At 37.8% G+C, this 21327-nt stretch overlaps 1 protein-coding gene across 1 annotated transcript in view; it reads left to right on the plus strand.

Moving 5' to 3' along the window:
* Nucleotides 1-21327, plus strand: part of MACROD2 (mono-ADP ribosylhydrolase 2) — a 2244457-nt gene that overhangs the window by 1545011 nt on the left and 678119 nt on the right. Inside the window, 1 exon segment of the mRNA XM_036750299.1 lies at nucleotides 15460-15533. Within this exon segment, the coding sequence (XP_036606194.1) occupies nucleotides 15460-15533 (74 nt within the window).

Below are 21327 nucleotides of genomic sequence, written 5' to 3' on the forward strand. Positions count from 1 at the left end.
TCTTACCACTATATTTCAAAGACACCTGTGAGGTCAGATTTGCCATCTTGATCCCTAACACACCTCTAGTTCATCTTGCTTATTGCCTAAATTTTGGGCATTTGAATATTGACATTTTGCATTATAAGTTTTTCTATTGGCTCTTTATGGGGAATTTTGCCATAGATGAACTTCTGATTGTCCAACGGTGACTATTGTTACATTCTATCTCATCTCTGTAGCATCTTACCTGGTGGATACATTTAGGAATTTCTCACCCTTTCCTATTTTCTTCAAAGTTATTTGGATTATATTTTCAAGACAATAAGCAAATACATTTTTATTAGCTTTTATTAAGTACATACTTCATTCCTGACCAGCAGTCTATAATTCTTGATTTTAAGTTATGGTTCAAAAATCCAGTCCTCATTCACAGACACAGTCTTTTTAACTAGTTGTTCACTTCCAAAATTATCTTTTCTTTCAGTATTCCTTGTTTTCCCCATGTAGCAGAGAGGAAAATACCACTTGCTTGATACTGTAATTCCATATGATTTCAATTTCTTGTCCATGACTTTTTAATCTTGAGCAATGCTTTCTAGATTACTTCTGACAATATCATTTATTCCCATATGAATCACCAGAAGTGGGTAGAAGTCATCCATTTTGAAATAATTTGGGAGACTGTCTGCTACGTCTTGGGTAAATGTCCCAAGAATACAATGAATATCATTAGTGTTATGACTTCGACAAAGAGCTGTCTCCACTCTTCTACACAAGAAATCACCCACCACACTTCCTTTCTTCCTCCAAACCTTAGAGGATGACCTTCCAACATTGCAGCATTTGTAGAACTATATCATTAGTACTTGGAGGATAAATGGTTGTTTCTTTCTTAGAGTTTTTAGTGTTCTCCCCCCTTCAGAAGGAGTGTCTAATTCATTTCTTAGAGCTAAGTATGCTTTGGTCCTTCGTTCATTCTTTTTCTGTGTGATTCTTCTTTCCACCCTTTTCATACAGGTCAGTGTTCCCCACTGACTTCTCAGATATGTTTTCTTTCTGCTCTTCACGCTAATGGCCTTCTGATTTGAAAAGGAATACTTCATTGTACTTGAAAACCTGGAGTGCAAAGAGATGTTGTTACTCCAGCCCCTTTACTTTTTCTACTAGAAAGGAGACATGCCTGTATTTTGTGCATAATTGCAGTCATTTGACTCTGGCAGAAATATAAATGTCACATATTCAATGCAAATAACTCCAAAATACTTCTTTCTCTCCATTATTCCTGGAAGTTCATGTCCTTTTATAACCTATTTATACCTTATTCCCTTTATAGGTTTACTTTTCCTTACTTCTTTTACAGGTTTACTCCCTTTTGCTTCCTTTGCAGATTTATTGATTTTTGCTTCCTTTTTTTCCTCCCTTTCTCTAAAACACGATTCTGTAACTTGATCAACTGGACCACACTAGTGCCATTTTATTATCAAGCTGCCCCCATATCGTACCTACTCCAGGAACCTAGTGAAGAAAAATCTCCATTTTGGAAAACATTCCTTGGTTTTCAACTTCAAGATATAGCATCCTAACCCTTTAAACATACGCAGCATGACCTGTTTTTTTCCTACAATTAAACATAAAGGTGCTCAAACTCAAGAACAAGATGATGCCTCTTGTGTGGGGTAGGGGTGCACTGCACCCTTTTCTCCTGGCCAACACTCCTTTGCCCTTTTCAGTATTCTACAGCAGCACTCACTGCAGTAACGTGGACTGGTGTCGCTCTTATTACTTCACCTGTTTTATCTTTTGTGAAATTGAGCCTTTAGCCAGAATTGTCTGAGCTGCTACTCCAGTAATCCGTTAACTGTGAGGCTTCTCAAGCTCATTTCTCTCAAGTAATTTGATTCTCACGTGCTGTGGGGATTGCTTTTTTGCTTGGAAGGAGGTAGAAGGGAGGCAGCTGTAGAGGCTGACAAATGCAATTTTGAGGAAAAAAACAAAATACCACCTGTCCCCATACCTTGATGTTGTGAGGGTAGGGTTGGAGGAAGTTTTTTTTTTTTTTTAAGAACTTAACAATTTTGCCTCAACTCTTTTTCAAATAAGTTCAGAAACCCAATTTTTTTCTCCCTTTGGTTCATAAACAAGGCCTTTTGCCTTTTAATTTACCAAAGATGGAAATGATTGTGTTATTTTGAAAAAAAATGCAATTCAATTAAAATTCAATTTGGAGCAAAGCAGATACAACCACTAATACTTTAAAAATCATGATGAAAAATTCCTTCTACTCTAGGGCATTCTAAGATGCCTTAGTGATGAATACCTTGTAAAAAAGATTCTTTATAAATGCCTATTATTTTTATTGTATTTGTTCATGTTTATGCAGAGAGGAAAACAGTATCAAACTTTTCTCATTAAAATAATCAAGAATGAGGGAAGACTTTAAAAGGTGGATATGCTCTGAATCTGCAAAGTTGAAGATAATTTGATTCCTCAAACTACTTCCAAGCTATTTAGATATTTATAGCAATTGAGTACCAATTTGCTTGTTATGTTCACACTGAAGGCTGGTTAGTATGACAACAGCTTTCTAAATAATGTGCAACTTACGGAGGGATTTACGATTCCATAAAATTGCTGGTATTTTATCACAGCTTTGAGCCAGTGCCCTGCCAAAGAGAGGGAAAGTATAACTCTTTTAGGTGAATCTTGCTAAAGGAAAATTGTTCAGCTAAAAAAAAACATTCAGTGCATAAACAATAGTGTGTTTTAGGTCAAATTTGCCTATTCTTTGGTCTCCACAGTGGTTGTTTAACACAACTACTTGGAAGTAGTAAAAGAGTAAGAACAGAAGGGAGATGGCAGTGTTCCTAAAGGAAGATGCAGCGTTCCTAAGCTGCTGAGGTGAGAAGTTGGGAAAGAGGGAGGATTGATAAATCAAATAATTGGGATTTATGTCATTTTGAATAACATTTAAAAATATTTTAAAGTGATTGGTATGCATACATAATGATAATAATAGCTTCTGAGACTTCCAGCAAGATGGCCAAATGAAAGCTTATATCTAAATCCAACTCTTTTGCTATCTCAAAACAGTAAGACATGTACCAAATGAAGTAACAGAATAGAAATTAAAAGAGGGGGGAAAAGAAATTCTTTCAATATGATGGGGGTTGGTGAAACAGTAAAAGTGTACTCTATGGATACACAGTTCTACTCTGAACACCACTATGCAACCATCCCTTCCCCCCAAGTTCCAAAGGTATGGGTTTCGAAAAGTGGTTGGTGGAGAGGGAAGAAGTCTAGAAATAACAGTTGTGGGGCCGTACTACCTCAAAGGAGCTTCACCTACCCTAATATCTATTATTATTACATGCTTTGCCACATTCTGAGGTCTGCCCCCTACCTCCTGACTCAACTTCCCCATTTATAGGCTCCACACGGAATCTGTAACAGTTTCAGAGGCAGAAGACTGCTTAGACAGCAGGTAGGACACCCCATCATCGAGGGCCTTCATGAGTCAGAATTGAGTAGTCATTGTCATCTCTACTCCTCAATAGGCAGAATTCCAAGAATTAAGCCTCTTTGGGGGGAAAGGTATTAAAAAAGAATATTGAACTTTGCTTCTGAGTTTCCTACTCAATTAATACTGCCTGAATGACTTAGGACTCGAGAAGAGGTCACAGTAATAACAAGGTTTGAACTTGCAGTTGAGAATTCTTAGAAAAAGAAAGAGGAAGAAGATAATCTATCTTGTTGATTCATTTAGAAGTGGAGGACAGAGTTGGGATTTAGAAGGTTGTGCCTGCCATTAGGCATTATCCTTCTCTCCATCTCCCATAGCTTTTCTGCTCTGGGACCTTTGCAATTTGGTATTGAGGATGACAGTGATCTGGTACCAGGGGTCAGGAGCCAAGTAGAGAACTACTGAGAACCGAATGAGTCATCTGATGATATTCATATCATGACCACGACAGTTTCCTTTTCCACATCTCTGTTCCAGAAAAAATAGCAATCCTTCATTAGCTGTCCAAAAAAAATCCACATTTTATCTCTTCTTTCTTCTAGAGAGTATCAGAGTTGAGAAAGAAAAGTGTAATCTAGTTAATATTTTTGTCAGTGACTTAGATAAAGGTATAGATGGCAAACTTAGCAACTTTACAAATAATGTAATGCTGAGAGTGATAGCTAACATACTGGATGATAGTAATGAGTCAAATGCAACTTGATAGACTAGAGTATGGATGGGGAACCTGCAGCCTTGAGGTCACAGTTGGTCCCCTAGGTTCTCAGGTGGGGCCATTTGGCAGAATCCAAACTTCACAGAACAAATCCTCTTAAAAAAAGGGGATTTGTTCTGTAAAACTTAGACTCCCTCAAAAGGCTGCATGGAAGGACCACAAGGTAGCCCTGAGGCTGCAGATTTACCACCACTGGGCTCGACCATTAGGCTGAAACTATTAGGATGATTTTCAACAAAAATATATGTAAATTCTTCATTGGGCCAAAAAATCATCTTCAGGAGTACAGGATGGGGGTGGTACAATTAGACAGCATTTGTTCTCCGAAAGTTCTGGGTTTTTACTGAATTGCAAGCTCAGTAAGAGTTAACAATATGATGTGGCAATCAAAATATCTTCTGTGAATTTGGGCTGCATTAAGAAAGGTATAACTTCAAGAAATTGGGAAGTGATAGTCCTACTGTATTCTACCCTCATCAGACATAATCTGGATTATTGTGTTCAGATCTACAGACCATTCCTTAAGAAGGATATTGGTAAACTATAAAGTATCTAAAGAAGGATAACCAGAAGAATAAAGAGCCTTGAGTCTGTGTCATATGAAAATCAGTTGAAGCAACTTGGTATATTTAGCCTGGGGAACAGATAAGTTCAGAGATTCATGATAGCTATATTCAAATGTTTGAAGGACTGTCACATGGAAGCAAGATTAGACATGTTTACTTTCACGCCATTGTACAGAGACTGTACAATGGATATAATTTGCGGAGACTTAATGTAAGCAAAGACTTCCTAGAAATTAGAGTTGTGCAAAAGTAGAATTGGCTGCTTTGAGAGGTGGTGGGTTCCCCTTCTTTGGAAGTGTTCAAGTAAGGAGTAAGCAAATATTTATTGAGTATGTTATAGTGAATATTCATTTCTTTTTTAAAAATTTAGTATTTTATTTTTCCTCAGTTACATGTAAAAACCATTTTTAACATTTGTTTTTAAAACCTTGAGAGGCATTCCTCTCTCCCTACCCCTCCTCCCATTGGGAAGGCAGGCAATTTGATATAGATTGTACATATGTAGTCATGCAAAACATTTCCACAATAGTAGTGTTATGAAAGAAAACGACCAACAAATGCAACCTCAAGAAAATTTTTTAAAAGTTTAAAAAAGGATGCTTCACTCTGTATTCAGACATCATCAGTTCTTTCTCTGGGGATGGATAGCATGTTTCATCATAAGTCCTTCAGAGTTGTGTTGGATCATTATATTTCTGAGAATAGCTAAGTCATTCATAATGGATAATTTTACAATATTGTTGTTAACTTAGTATACAGTAAATTTCACTTTGCATCAGCTCATGTAAGTCTTTCCATGTTTTTCTGAAGACATTCTGCTCATCATTTCTTATAGAACACTATTCTTTATATCATGTATATATTATTATATCACATTTTCTTATAGTATTCCATCATAATCACATGCAACAATTTGTTCAGCCATTCCCCAATTGATGGGCATCCCCTCAATTTCCAATTGTTTGCCACCAGAAAAGAGCTGCTATAAATATTTTGTACATAAAGGTCCTTTTCTTTTTGGTTATTAATCTCTTTTGGGATAAAGACCTAATCATGATATTACTAGGTCAAAGGGTATGCATGATTTTATAGTGCTTTAGCCATAGTTCCAAATTGCTCTAAAGAATGATTGAATCAGTTCACAACTCAACCAACAGTGCATTAATGTCTCATTTTCCCCACATCCCCTCCACCATTTGTTATTTTCCTTTTCTATCCTATTAGCCAATCTAATAGGTATGAGGTAGTGCCTTAGAATTGTTTTAACTTGCATTTCTCCAATCAGTAGTGAGTTAGAGCATTTTTTTCATATGACTATTGACAGCTTTGATTACCTCATCTGAAAACTGTTCATATCTTTTCATCATTTATCATTTGAGGAATGTCTCTTATTTTTATAAATTTGAGTCAGTTCTCTACATGTTTGAGAAATAAGACCTTTATCTAAGAAAATTGCTTCATTTTTTTCACAGTTACTGTTGCTAACTGTATTTCTCTCCATCCTATTTCCTCCCCTATTTATTCTCTTTTCTCTCACTGTTAATCATGTCCCTCCTCAAAAATGTTTTGCTTCTGACTACCTCTTCCCCCAATTTACCTTTCCTTCTATCATACCTTCCTCCCTTCTCTCATCTTCCTACTTTCCTGTAGGGTAAGACAGATTTCTGTACCAAATTGTGTATGTTATTCCCTTTTTGAACCAGTTCTGATGAAAGTAAGATTTACTCACTCCGCCTCACTCCCCCCGCTTTCCCTCTGCAGTAAGAGCTTTTTTTTGCCTCTTTTATGTGAGATAATTTACCCCATTCTACCTGACCCTTTCCCTTTCTCCCAGTACATTCCTCTCACCCCTTAATTTATTTTTTAGGTATTATCCCTTCAGATTCAACTCACATCTCTGTCTATATATACTCCTATCTGCCCTAATAATGCTAAAGGATTTTATGAGTTATAAATATAATCTTCCTATGTAGTAATGTAAACAGCTTAACTTTATTAAGACTCTTATAATTTCCCTTTCCTGTTTACCTTTTTATGCTTCTCTTGAGTCTGATTATTTGAAAGTCAAATTTTCTATGGAGCTCTGGTCTTTTCATCAAGAATCCTTGAAAGTCCTTTATTTCATTAAATATCTATTTTTCCCCTTGAAGGATTATACTTAGTTTTGCTGGGCAGGTGATTCATGGTTGTAATCCTAGCTCCTTTGCCCTCCAGAATATCATATTCCAAGCCCTCCAATCTTTAATATAGAAGCTGTTAAATCTTGTATTATCCAGACTGTGGGTCTATTGTATTTGAATTGTTTCTTTCTGGTTGCTTGTAATATTTTCCCCTTGACCTGAAAGGTCTGGAATTTGGTTATAATATTCCTAGGAGTTTTCACTAGGGGATCTCTTTCTAGGATACTAGGGCAGATCTCCTTGAAAGATTATGTCTAAGATTTTTTTTTATCATGGCTTTCAGGTAGTCCTATGTTTTAAAATTATCTCTCTTGGATCTATTTTCCAGGTCAGTTATTTATCCAATGAGATATTTCACATTGTCTTCTATTTTTTTCTTTTGGTTTTGTTTTATTGTTTCTTGATATCTTGTGAAGTCATTTGCTTCCATTTCCTCAATTCTAATTTTTAAGGAATTATTTTCTTCATTGAGCTTTTGTACCTCTTTTCCCATTTGACAAATTCAATTTTTAAGAATTTTTTTTTCTTCACTGCATTATTGTGCCTCTTTTTTCCATTTAGCCAATTCTGCTTTTTAAGGCATTCTTCTCATCATTGGCATTTTGAACCACTTTTACCATTTGGCTTGGTCTGATTGGTAAGGTGTTATTTTCTTCAGTAATTTCTTTTTGTGTGTGTGTTTCTTTTTTACCAAGCTGTTGACTTGCTTTTCATTATTTTGTTGCATCACTCTCATTTCTCTTCCTGATTTTCCCCTTATCTCTCTTACATGATTTTCAAAATCCTTTTTGAGTTCTTCCATGGCCTAAGACCAATTCTTATTTTTCTTGGAGGCTTTGGATACAGGAGCTTTGACTTTGTTATCTTCTGAGTTTGTTTTCATCTTCCTTATCACCATAATAGTTTTCTACTGTCAGATGTTTTTCTTCTGTTGTTTGCTCATTTCCCCAACCTATTACTTGACTTTTACCTCTTTATTAAAGTAGGGCCCTAGTTCCAGGGTGGAGAGTGCACAGTCCCAAACTTTAGGGGTTTTGTGCAGCTGTTTTCAGAGATATTTCTAGGGACTTGTAAATTTTCACTATGATCTAAGGAGAGGCGTTTACTCCTTTCCTGGCCTGTACTCTGGTCTATGAGTAACCACAAGCACTCTTTTCTCCCCTGGAACTGTGAGAATATTCCCTGCTCCATTGTGGCTGCAAGCTCTGGTGTGGTAGTGCTTTTCCTCACTATGGGACTGCCACCCAGGACAATGACCTGGATCTGAGTATGGGCAAAGCAACAGAGTTCTGCTTTGGTGCTAGCAAATAGACCCCTGTAATCTCTTTTTACCGGTTGTTCTACGCCCTTACTGTCTGTGGGGCTGAGAGCTTTGGAAGCAGCTGCTGCTGATTCAGTCCCTTCCAAGGCTTGCTCCTGGTTTGGTGGGCCCAGGGCTAGGTTGATGCAGCCTGCATTTTGTCCTGTGTTCTACTCTATCCAGGTGTGACAGACCTTTTCTGCCAACCCTCTAAGTTGTCTTGGGATGGAAAATTGTTTTACACCATCTTTTTGTGAGTTCTGCAACTCTAGAATTTGTTTAGAGTCAGTATTTAAATGGAGGTGTTTGGGGGAAAGCTCAGATGAGTCCCTGCCTTTACTAGCCATCTTGGGCCCATCTCTGAATATTTATTTCTTAACAATTATTTTATTATTTAGTGTTTTAGTTTCAACGTTGATTTCCAGAATATTTTGAGTTACAAATTTTCTCCCCTTTTATACCCTCCCCCCAACTCCAAGATGGCATATGTTCTGATTGCCGCATTCCCCAGTCAGCCCTCCCTTCTGTCACCCCACTCTCCCCTGCCCCATTCCTCTTTCCCTTACTTTCTTGTAGGGCAGGATAGATTTCTATGCCCCATTCCCTATATATCTTATTTCTCAGTTGCATGAAAAAACAACTTTTTTTGAGCATCTGTTTTTAAAACTTTGAGTTCCAAATTCTCTCCCCTCTTCCCTTCCCACCCACCCTCACTAAGAAGGCAAGCAATTCAACATAGGCCACACATGTATCAATGTAAAACAGTTCCACAATACTCATTTTGTAAAAGACTAACTATATTTCCTTCCATCCTATCCTGTCCCCTTTTATTCAATTTTTTTCCCTTGATCCTGTCCCTTTTCAAATGTGTTTGCTTTTGATTATCTCCTCCCCTATCTGCCAGCAAAGTGCTCCTTTTACTCCTGTTTTGATCCACCACTTGATTCCTCCCACCATGTAAGCCAAGGACTCCAGAAGCAGCTGACACTGGAGCTCTGGAAGTAGCCTCAGGAGCTTCCTGTTGCTGCTGCTGCCACCACCACACCACCTCTGCCACCCTCAGGGCTGGGGCCGGATATTTTTCCACTCACCTCCTCCATGGTCTTTGGCATTTGTGGTTTAAGAAGTCTGGTAGTTGCCATAGCTCAATGATTCATGGCCCTAAGACCTGCTCCAGCCCACTCCTAGTGTGGTCTGTCCTCGCTATGGCCCACACTGAGCTGCTCTCCACTCCTGGCACCTTGCGATAGACCCTTCACAATGACCATACAGGCTCTCCTGGGCTGGAGACATGCTTCCCTCTGCTATTTTGTGGGTTCTGTAGCTCTAGAATTTGTTCAGAGCCATTTTTACAGGTGTTTCGAGGGATTTGGGGGAGAGCTTAAGCAAGTCCCTGCTTTCCAGCCACCATCTTGGCTCCACCCCCTAAGTATTCATTTCTTAAGGAGGTTATGCCAGATGGCCTCCGAAATCCCTTTCACCTCTCAAATTCTGTGTTCCCCCTGACTTAAGCTCCCAGAAACCTTGAGACAAAAATACTTTTCCCTGCATGTTTACCTGTTGTCTATCAAATTATGCAGCCACTAAAGGAGACTGTTAATCCCTTTTAAGAACACCCTATTTCTCCTTCATCTAATGATCTATTTATTCAGAATATTCTTGTCTTTGACACTAGCCCTACCTCAAAATCATATTTTATCTGAAGACAAGTGCACAATCTAGCAGGAAAAAATCAGAACTTCATCAAAGAACCTAAGATGAAGATGATATTCTCTCAGGCTAAACTGAATATACTCATTAGGAAATTCCTAGAGCAAAACTACTTTAGCGTACAAAAAAACTGAGATGCATATGAGAATTTTATCCTCTAGAGCCAGAGAACAAAGTTAAAGAGATGACAAAAAGAAACAATATGATCAATGAATGGCAAAAATGTGATTCAAAATGGATCAAATGATAGGAATAATATAGCTTTTACTCTTTGTTTCAGCAGGACTATATGGTAAATTCTTTTGGAAACTTTCCAGTGTAGAGCAGCCAGACTTGGAATAATGTGTTCTACAAATAGAAAGTGGGATCATATCAGCACCAGATCCAATTCCACTCCTACCCTGCAAGTTATTTGGGGGTCACCTATGGGAATGATACTAATAAGAACTCTCCCATGAAACAACAGATTAATATGAGTTTTAATGCTTGGCACACAATGGATTACATCCAAAATTCCTCAATGAACATGTAGTTGACTCAACCTGATGCTGAAGAGAATTACAATTATCTATAGACTAGAAATGCTCAGACACAATTCATAGATTCCAGTGGTTGTCATCTCTTCTAGCTATGTTTAGGCACTATTACATTGTTTAGAAACATAAGAGCTGCAGAATACTGATAACTCACTGTTTGAGACACAACTTTGATAGCAAGGAAAGGTGCAAAAGACATAAGATAGGAAAGGACATGCCAATGTATATGATGGCTTTGCGTTTCTTAAACTATGGTTTTTGGTGAAATGTTATGTTTAGAGTAAGTTAAGGCTAATTGTCATTATCAATTTTTATTGTTATATTCTTCTAAGAGAGACAAAATGAAATAAATGTTAGTACCTTCCCTCTGAGATTATTTCCAATTTGTCAAATATAGATAGGTATAAACCTATCTATCTATAATCTTGTTTATACATAATTATTTGCATCTTCTCTCACATTAGATTGTGAGCTCCTTGAGGTAAGGAAATGTTTTTGATCTTTATTTGCTTACCAGTGCTTAGCATGATGCCTGGTATATAATAGGCATGTGAACAATGTTTGTTGACTAGAAACAAACATGGTCCTGATTCCCCAAAAAAGGAAGAGATAAAATGGAGAAAGACATTATTAAGCAACATAAGTATTACATATTGATATAAAATATTAAGTGCAATATTAGTAAAGAGGTTGTAATAACATTTTTAAAAATCACTATAACTATCCTGGATTTATACCAGGAATTCAGGATTGATCCAGTTGTGGGATTGAAAGAGACAGAATGGACTTGAGATTTAACTGGTATAGCAGCCTCATACTTGAGAATCTTCCTCAACCAATGCAAGTTATTACCTTCCCTATGACTTATAGTCTTAGAGAGTTGCTGAAAACACTGAGAAGTTAAGTAGCCTCTTGCAATTAGTGTTTATTCAGAGGCAAGTTTAGAACCTAGGTCCTTCTGGATCCAAGGCCAAGTCTCTATCTGAAATGATATACCATCTCTCAATATTGAGAAAATTATAAATACAATAAATCACAATAAAGAAAATAATAAATATCACATTGTTATATTAATAGGAACAAAAAAGTCATTTCACCAAATATAGACTTCATTTATATTAAAACACTAAAAAGCATAGGAATAAAAAGATATTGACTTAATATGATCAAAAGTATCTACCTAAAACTAAGAGCTACCATTATTTGTAGTGTAAAACCTTTTCCAATGATACCAGGGTAAAGCAAGTATGTCCTTATTTGATACAGTGCTAGAAGCAATAGTTATAGAAATGAAACAACAATCAAAAATGAAAAAAAGCACAGGCAAAGAGAAGCCAAAAAATCTCATTTGATCTATCCAGCTGTTTTCACATATCTATCCTTTTTTTGTGACTAAACTCCTTGAGAAGGCCATTTATAATCAGTGCCTTTGCTGCCTTTGTTCTTAATCTCTTATGAACTCATTACAATCTGGCTCTAATCTCATCCAACTGAACCTGCTCTCTCCAAGTTACCAATAATCCTTTAAGTACCAAATTTAATGACATTTTTCTCAGTCTTCATTATTCTTGACATCTCTTTAGCCTGTGACACTGTTGATCACACTTTTCTTTTTTATACTGTCTTCTCTCTTGGTTTCTCTGACAATACTCTGTCAAGGTTCTCCTGCCTGTCTGATTGTTTCTTCTCAGTCTCCTTTACTGGATATTTCTCCAGGTTACACTGGAGAACAGCAGATACTCTTCTGTGCTCTGTCCTGGGCCTTTTTCTCTTTCCCTTACTCTTTCATTTAGTAATATAATTAGCTCCCATGGATTCAATTGTCCATGTTAATGATTATCAGATATACTTATCCATCTATTACTTTTCTCTAAACACTTCTCCAATTGCCTACTAGGCATCTTGAAATCAACATATCCAAAATAGAATTCATTATCACCATCTCCTCTCTTCCCCACCAAAAATTCCACTCTTCCTAACTTCCCTATTATTATTCAATACATGATCATCATCCCAGTCTTCCAGGCTCATAACCTAGGTATCCTCCTCTATTCCTTTCTCTCTCACCTCCATGTCCAATTTGTTGCCAAGGTCTTTTGCTTTTACCTTTATGACATGACTCATATATGCCCCCTTCTCTCTTCTGAAACTGCCGCCATCCTGATATAGGCCCTCATCACCTTTCACTTCCAATATATTGTAGGTTAGTCTTCCTCCCACAAGTCTCTACCAGGCCATCCTGCATGCATATGTCAAATCAATCTTCCTAAAGCTCAGGTCTAACCATGTCACTCCCCTTTCCTATAAACTCCTGTGTTTTTCTCTCATCTCTAGGAATAAATATAAAATACTGTCTGACTTTCAAAGTCCTTTATAACTTGGTCTCTTCCTACCTTTCTAGTCTTCATATATCTTGCCCCCATATACTCTATAATCCAGAAACACTGACCTGCTTGCTGTTCCCAACACAACACACTGAATCTCCTTACTCTTTTAATTTTCACTGAGTGTCCCCCATGCTTAGAATGTTCTTCCCCCTTTTTCTTTGCTTTCTGGCTTCCTTCAAGTCTCAGGTAAGAGACTTCTAGGGGAAGCTTTGCTCAGTCCTTAATGCTAGTGCCTTTCCTCTGTTGACTATCTCCAATTTATATTTTATAAATAATGGTTGTACATAATTGTTTTCATGTTGTCTCACATTTTATTGTCATAAAGACTCTCACATTTTTGTTTCAAAAATAGTCATTTGGGGATTGTAGAAATAAAATTTTAGATTTTTTTTTTTGCCACTGTAGTCAAACTTGGTTGTTGGTGCTAGTGAATAAGAATATCACAGAAACAAAGCAATTGGCAATTCTAAATGTTTTCTAGACTTTAATGTTCTCATCTGTATCAGAGACAAGAGTAGGCTAATTTTAAATTCTTTTAAAAGATTTAAAAGATTCTTTTGAAGCACTTCCCATGGCCAGAGGAAGAGTGATTTCCAAGCTTTGATCCAGGCACACCAATTCTTTGTCCTGACTCTAGAGACAGAACTGCAATGAGAATGCAAGGAAATCTTTCTTACACTTTCCTTTCACTCAAGGGAACTTCCTCATGCTAGTTTCCTGTTCCTACTATTTATGCCTTAGGACATGGCTAAGTGGCAGGACATATGTGGAGGTAGAACTGTTTCTGAAAATCTGTGAAGTTGTCATTTCACTCACAAATAACTAATAATTGACTTTATTTGTTGTCTATAAAGTACCTCCTTAGGCAATTATAATCTTCACCTGATTATTAATGCAGATGATCATTATCAAACTTCTTAAATCTTGAATCCCCACATGCATTCTTCAATTGAGGGACCAACTTGATATCCTCAAACAGGAGACTCCACCTCCCACCTCCCGACATTTTTACTGGCTATTTATTCCCCTTACCTAGAACACTTTCTTATCTCCATTTCCTAGTCTCTAGCTTCTTTCGAGCTGTAGCTAAAATCCTACCTTCTACAAGAAGTCTTTCTTGGTCACCCTTAATGCTCGTGCCTTCCCTCTGTTTTTTCCAAATTATCCTGTATTCAGATTGCACTCATGACTTTGTTGGTATGTTGTCTCCCCTGTTAGACTGTGAGTTCCTGGAGAAGAGCAAGGATCACTTTTGGCCTTTCTTTGTATCCCCAGTGCTCTGCACAGTGCCTGGCACAGAGTAGACACTTAATAAGTGCTGACTGATTGATTGGTTATAGATTCATGACAATGTTCACAGAATATTTATAGAATATGGGAGAAGAAAAGCAGAGGTGGTATTAGAACCTAAGTCCTCTGGCTCCAGAGCCAGCATTTTTTCCATACTTTCTCATTTTATATCATTCCTTTTCTTTTGTTCCAATTTAAGTTAGCCTCCTTCATCCTCTCCTCCAAGATAAGGTAAATGTGGCACCATGGCATGGAGAGATGAGGGAGAACAAGGAAAAAGAACCTTAGAATTTCCACACACCCCAGTGTGTTCCCCATATTTCTTATTTCAACTCCCCACCTAAGGTAACAAAACAGAACAACTTTATGATTTTGTGCCTGCAAAAGCAGAAAACTTTATAACTTTCTTCCCGCTGTGGAAGCTACACTGAAAATGAATAGTTATAATGGTGTAAGGCATATAATTCACATTTTAGTGTACTTTTGGTACTTTTGAGAAAACTGGAATTGGTAGAAATAGTTATCACACTGTAGAAAGCTTGTTGTTGGTCTTTTTAAGCTGCAAAACTTTTCTTTTCCCATTATAGTGTACTAAATTCCTTCAGAGAGGAAGACTAAATATGTCTACAATGGGCGTTTTAGCATTCCCTGTCCTAGGTCCAGATGTAAAACATTTTCGTCATGAAAACCTCTGATCAAGTGGAAGGACTGATGACTGTTTCTGTTTCTAAAATCAACCTTAGTACTTCAAGTGCTTGTCAGGACACCATGGCTATGTGCCTAGGCACACATCCACACCCACATATAATCTTGATCTGCCATTCTCTCTGACTATACACATCATTCCCATCCTTCCAAATGATGCCCCAATCCTGCCACTTGCTTAATGTCTTCCCAGATGACTCTTGCCAGAAGTGATCAATCTCTCCTCTGAATTCCTGTAGTACTAATTGTCAGTAGAGTGGATCGAGTAATTAATCACACCATCCAGTGATAGCTCACATTGCTTTGTGCTGCTATTTAAATTTTTAATTTTTTTTATTTTAATTTGTTTTAATGTTCACAATAATTTGTTCTGTGTCCACAGCCAGATTACAAACTTTCTGAGGGTAGCAACCATGTCTTATATGTCTTTTTATCCCCCCACAATGCTCTTCACATAGTATGCCCTCAATAAATTTGTTCTGATTTTATTAGAGATGCATTTATATGAGCAAAACATTTTCTACCCTGGATTAATTCTATTTTGTTTTGGTCTTTGCTCTTCATGCAGGATTTCCAAATGAGCCAGCTGCAATCATTGCCCTAACCACCATCAAGGAATGGCTGAACAGAAATCATCATGAGGTAGGAAAAAAAAATCTGCTTGTGAGCACAACTTTTGATACTTGATATATAAATGTGAAATGAAATGAATTCTGTAAATATATTGCCGATTCTCAGTGCTGAGACAGGGCTACGAGCCATAGCCTCCAAGCCCCACTGTCCAAGTAGCATATCACTTGAACAATCATGGTGGCTTGCCATGAGGTTGAGTTGACTGTACCAATTGATACTGATTGTAAAGAAACATGGAATGACCAGATTAGCTGCACCCTGATCTGATTCTTTGTGCTGAAGGTTGCATAGAGGAAGCATGAGATGGATTTTGTTCTGAATAAGAAACAGGTATGGACTCGTTTTTGTTGTCATGATTTGGTCAGAAATAAAGTTCACAACAGCCTTGCAACCAACATCTTTACAGGCAGGGTGTACTCTGTGTTCATTAATTTGCAGGTATCCTACACTCCCTTTAGTATTTTTTTTTAGTTGTAACTAGCTATTTCCTTAATGTTAGATCCTAGTGGGAGATTTCAAAAGTCCTGGATTTCTTCCAGCTAAGCTGTCACGGTGGTGATTTTTTTTTTTAAATGAAACAAAATGCTTCCAACAGAGTACTCTCCATGCCTCCTATTCTTTTCATTTAAAACAATCTTATGGGCTGTATTCAGCAGTTGGACTGGAGAAATGCTGAAGGGAAGGAAGTGACAAAATAACTGGAGGCAACTCTGAGCCTTAAATTTCAGACATTTGGCAATTTACATATTATGATAGCAAGCAGATTTCAAAGGATGTGCAATTTAGTGCTTTTTTCTTCGAGGATTTTTTTTTCTTCCTAGACCTCTGTACAAGCTTATTAGGGTTATACTGTTATCCTAATGAAAGGATTGTATTAGTGGTTATTTGGGTCTGTAGATAGTTTTCTTAATCTATAGAGGAAGGATGTATTTTATGGAAATGCATCATTGGCTAGGTAAGCCTCCCGTGCTCTCTTGAGATGGAATGTTTCTGGATGCTTTACTTTGTTTAAAGGGGCAGCAGTGCAGTGATCTGTTAATTGCCTCAGTGTCAGTATCTCTAAAACAGGTAAGAACATCAGAAATTTCAGACAGAAGGAAGGACCATCTGGCTGTGCTTTTCTAGCTGCTTTCCCCCTTTCTTTTTAAGGGGCAAATCTGACAATTCAAATTTGAGTTCTAATTGCTATATTAGTAGCTTTTTTTCCTCCTGAAATAGATAAATAAATAAGTGTACTAAGTCTAGCTGTTAGAGATGCCCTAGTTAGCTCCCTTGTTAGATGGTAGTTCTGAGAAGACCATGGTCATGAGTTCAGTCCCCTTGGGGGCCACTTAGCTACGCTTTGTTCCTATGGGCATGGATTGACCTCCTAACCTAGACCAGCCACTTAAAAATCTTCTGGGGCTCATGAGCGGGAAGTTAAGAGATCTGCTCAAATCCATCATTTATACTGGTGCTACTGGAGGGGGAAAATGTCTAAGTAACCAACTAGTGTCAGGAAGTCAGGAAGAAGTGGGTTCAGATTTTGCCACTGATGCTTACTAACTATGTGACCTTGGACAAATCACTCAACTTTTATGTGCTTCAGGTAATTCCCTAAATTTATCTACTAAATCATAGAAGGACTGGGGAATCTACTTTGCTGGAGGGAATTCCTATACTGTTAATTTCCTTCCCTGAGAAAATCATAGATTCTTTGATATTCCTTTGCTGATATTTACTACCCAAATTAATAATTCCCCAGTAGATTTTTTTTGCTTTTGTGTGACATTTAGAAAATCAGTATTAATAGAAATTCCAAGATAGTCCCTTTGCAATTTCCTTTCCGTCTTCATTGTCTTTGTTGTTTGTTTTACAAAGGAGACATTACTCAAATAAACATTGCTTTTATGCTTATAGTGTTTTCCCAATGAATTGATCATAAATGGTATGTTTATAGATCAAGGCTACAAAAATTGATTTTTTGAAGAAATATATTCATTTCTTTTTTAACTCTATGCCCCAGCTCTGCCATCACACACACACATAAAAAAATCAAAGTGAAATGCTTTAAGGAGAAACCACTTTCTGCCATTGTGTTAGTGTAAAGAAAGAAGTTGTATACGACAATTCTTATCATTTTCACTTTGGTAGCCTATTGTCATTGTCAAACACATATGTAGTAGTTCTAAGAAATCATTATCATGGTTAAAGGGATGAATTAATATAGTATAAGTTCTTCCTTCACTCGTCACTCTTCCCATCGTCAGAGCAGAAATTTGGTATTCACGTCTTGGTCTCATTTAACTTAGATTGTTGAGCGTTAGTGTAAGGGAAGAAGTTCTATTTGAAAATTGTCATCATTTTCGCTTTTGTAACCTACTCAAGTTGTCAGACACATTTGTAGTACTTCCAAGAAATCATTTTCATACTTAAAGGGATGAATAAATATAGCATAAATTCTTCCTTGGCTGGTCACTCTTCCTATAGTCAAAGCAGAAATTTGGTATTCATGCCTTGTTCTCATTGAACTTAGTTTGTTGAGATTCTTGGCATATGGCTGTTCCTGCTTGACATGTCACCAAATAAAATACCTTTTAAGTTCTAGATCTCTGTGGAATGATGCTTAATTTTGTTTTTCTGTTTAATTAATAAAGTTTTCACTTGACCAGGCTAATTAAGCAACTTGGACTAGTGAAAAGCGCATTGGATTCATAGGAAGCAGACACAGTTCAGTGCTATTATCTCTATGAACTTGGACAAGTCTCTTAACCTCTTTAATTTCTTCCTCTCTAAAATGAGATCAATATTGGCATTACTTGCCTACCTCACTAGGCTGTTGTAAGGAAATAATAATATGCATAACAAGCATAAATCTATGTGTATATGTAAGGTATTACTAATTGTATTCAAAATGGAGAGCTGTAACTAGTGACTGAGCTTTGAGCCAGGACAATGAAATTTAATAAGTGCTGGTAGTGCCACAAGAATCTAGATTTAGCATTGGAAGGGACCTTGGAAGCTGAGTCCAACCTCTTCATTTCGTAGATGGAGAAACTGAGGCAAAGAGGTCACGTATTTAAGCAGCAAGGAAAAAAAGTAAGCTGTGCACCTAATTGGCAAGAATAATTAATTAAAATTGTAGGCTACCAGATGGATCTCTTTTGCATCTCAGTGGTTGTGCGCCAAGTATACCCTTCCTTAGCCCAGTCCTGCTTTGCTTCCAGATTCCCCAGAAGCAGCTTAAGGATATCCTTGGTTTGTTCCCTACTCCCCCCCTACCTCCACCCTCCATTAGCAGGTGTTGCTGTTTTCCATGGGCAGTTTTTCAGGTTCTCTTTCCCTATCATGCCTTAATTTGTCTTTAACAAGTTGGCATGAGGGTTGGCTGATTTATTAAGTTGTCACAGAGTAGGGTTTCTTCAATCCTTCAAGACAATATAAGATCTCTGCCAATAGCTAGACATGAACATTGTCCTGTAGGACATCTTTATAGGTGAAACGCAGCTTGAATCTGTGCCTCTGGCTTTTTAATAAGCGTCACGAATGACCAGGATAGAGAGCATGAAGTAGGCTGTACTCAATCCTTGTGTCCCAGGCAGCATTGCTCCATTTGGCCTAAAACTGGACACCTCATAGAGCAGAAACAAAGCCTTCAACATTTACAGGTTCCGCCCCCAGCAATGAAAGTTTCATGACAAACTGTAGACATTTTCGAAAAATATAGAGAAGCACCTTCAGATTCACCCATTTATATTCAGCTACATTTAGACAGTGGATTGTCAACCAGACACCAGCAGGGCCTTAGAACCCTCCAAACAATGATAAAAGCGTAGTCAGGGCAATCATCAAAATAAAAAATGTATGGAATTGCTTTTAGTAGTTTCAGTTTTCACAAGGAGTAACTTCGTTCTAGAGGCAAGTAAGTGAGTAGAGAAAGGTGCTGATGTGGAAGTGAGGAGTGAGCAGCAAATCTCCCCATCTGCAGTGAAGTTAGTGTAGCCAGTTTAAATCACCATCAAGCAATTTCATGCATTCTTCATTTTCTATGGCATCTAAAAATATCTTTCCTTGTAGAATTAGGCCCACCCCAACCATTCTTCTCTTATGAGATACCCCTTTAAATCTGGAAGTCTGCCTAAGCAATGTTTTTCGAGTACATTCAGGATTGGACTACCCTAGAGAACAATTTGGCATTTGCCTATTGGCCTCTGGGGTTAATTTCATAGAATGTGTTTTTCCTAGAAGAGTGAGTAGAAGGAGACATCTGGACCTCCACTCTCTGTTAGGGCCTAATATCATGCTATCTTTCCCAGCCTGCTTTGTAGGAAGGTTGTCAGACCTCGTTTTTCCCATTCAGCATTTTAAAACACTCTGTGGGGGTTGTCATTTCTGTATAATGCACAATATAAAACTAGAGCTCATATCTCATTTATACCTCATTTGGTCAGGTGATAGAATTTTACAAAATCTGATGTTGGAGTAGCAATTCAGTGAATTTTTGGTAAACATTTTAAACTTAAACATGAAGTAGTGATTTGGGGCTTAGCTGAAAGTCATCTTGGTATAGTGGAAATACTATACTGGTCTTACATTCGAAAGTCCTGAGTTACAGGTCTAGCTGTAACACTTGACAGCTATATGGCCCTGGAGAAGACACTCAAACCTATCTGTGCCTCAATTTCTTTGACGGTAAAATGGGGATAATTATGTGGTTACCCATATCATAAGGTTGTTTTATGGAAAGCATATTGGAAACCTTGTTATTTGTTGTTTTTGAGGATTTGCAATCGTTTTGTTGTTCAGTCATTCCTGATTCTTCATGACCCCATTTGGGGGTTTTCTTGGCAAAGATACTGGAGTGGTTTGCCATTTCCTTCTCCAGTTCATTTTACTAATGAGGAAACTGAGGCAAACATGGTTAAATGACTTGCCCAGGATCATACAAGTAGGAAGTGTCTGAGGCTGGATTTGTACTCAGGAAAATGACACTTGACTGTAGGCCCAGCTCTCTATCTACTGCGCCACCTAGCCGCCTCTTTGTGTCTCTGTATATGTATTTAATTCTGCCCTTCTAATTAGCCCTAAATCTACAATGTAGAGTCTATTTTCTTGAGCCTGCCCCACCACCCAAATTCTGGGGATAGTGCCACCCCCTTTGTAAATCTGCAGAATGATTTACAAGGGAACTTCCCCCCTCCTGGAGTGGGGAGAATAGCATTCAATAATTCAGATTTGTCAAACACTTTGAAGGTTGCTAATTAAAGCGGCTGGACAGCTAGGCTATACAAATTGGAGGCCCAGACACACACCTGAGGCGGGATGCAGCTGCATCTGGCTGAATGTTGGCAGTGGTATTTCCCAGCATCATTGCCCATTCAAGCACTCTATAGGGGATTCCAAATCCCATCCTCAGACAGACCCTATTATGCCCCAGGGGGCAGCGTTTCAATGGGGCAGCCTTTCATTCATCTTTGAAGGCAATGAGTAAGCACAAGACGAGACAGACTTAATGAATGGGTCAAGTCTCGTGCAGGTCACTTGGGCACAGTCCCAGTGCATTAAAAACAAAGCCGGGATATTTAATAGGAGAAGAAAAGTTTTCTAAGACAGAGTTAGTTATTTGTCCTCTAGTAGCAGTCTGATCCTCCTTTCAAATCAAATTGCCAAATTGCTAATAATGTATTAGCTCAAAAAGGCTGGAATAAATACTGTAATGGGATCCTAGAATCAGAGTTGGGAAGGACCTTAGAGACCATCTAATCAAACCCCTTCTTCTACAGATGAGGAAACTAAAGCTAGCCAAGGTCAAATGACCTGCCCA

Source organism: Trichosurus vulpecula, chromosome 3, assembly GCF_011100635.1.
Source record: "Trichosurus vulpecula isolate mTriVul1 chromosome 3, mTriVul1.pri, whole genome shotgun sequence".
Classification (NCBI taxonomy): Eukaryota; Metazoa; Chordata; class Mammalia; order Diprotodontia; family Phalangeridae; genus Trichosurus; species Trichosurus vulpecula.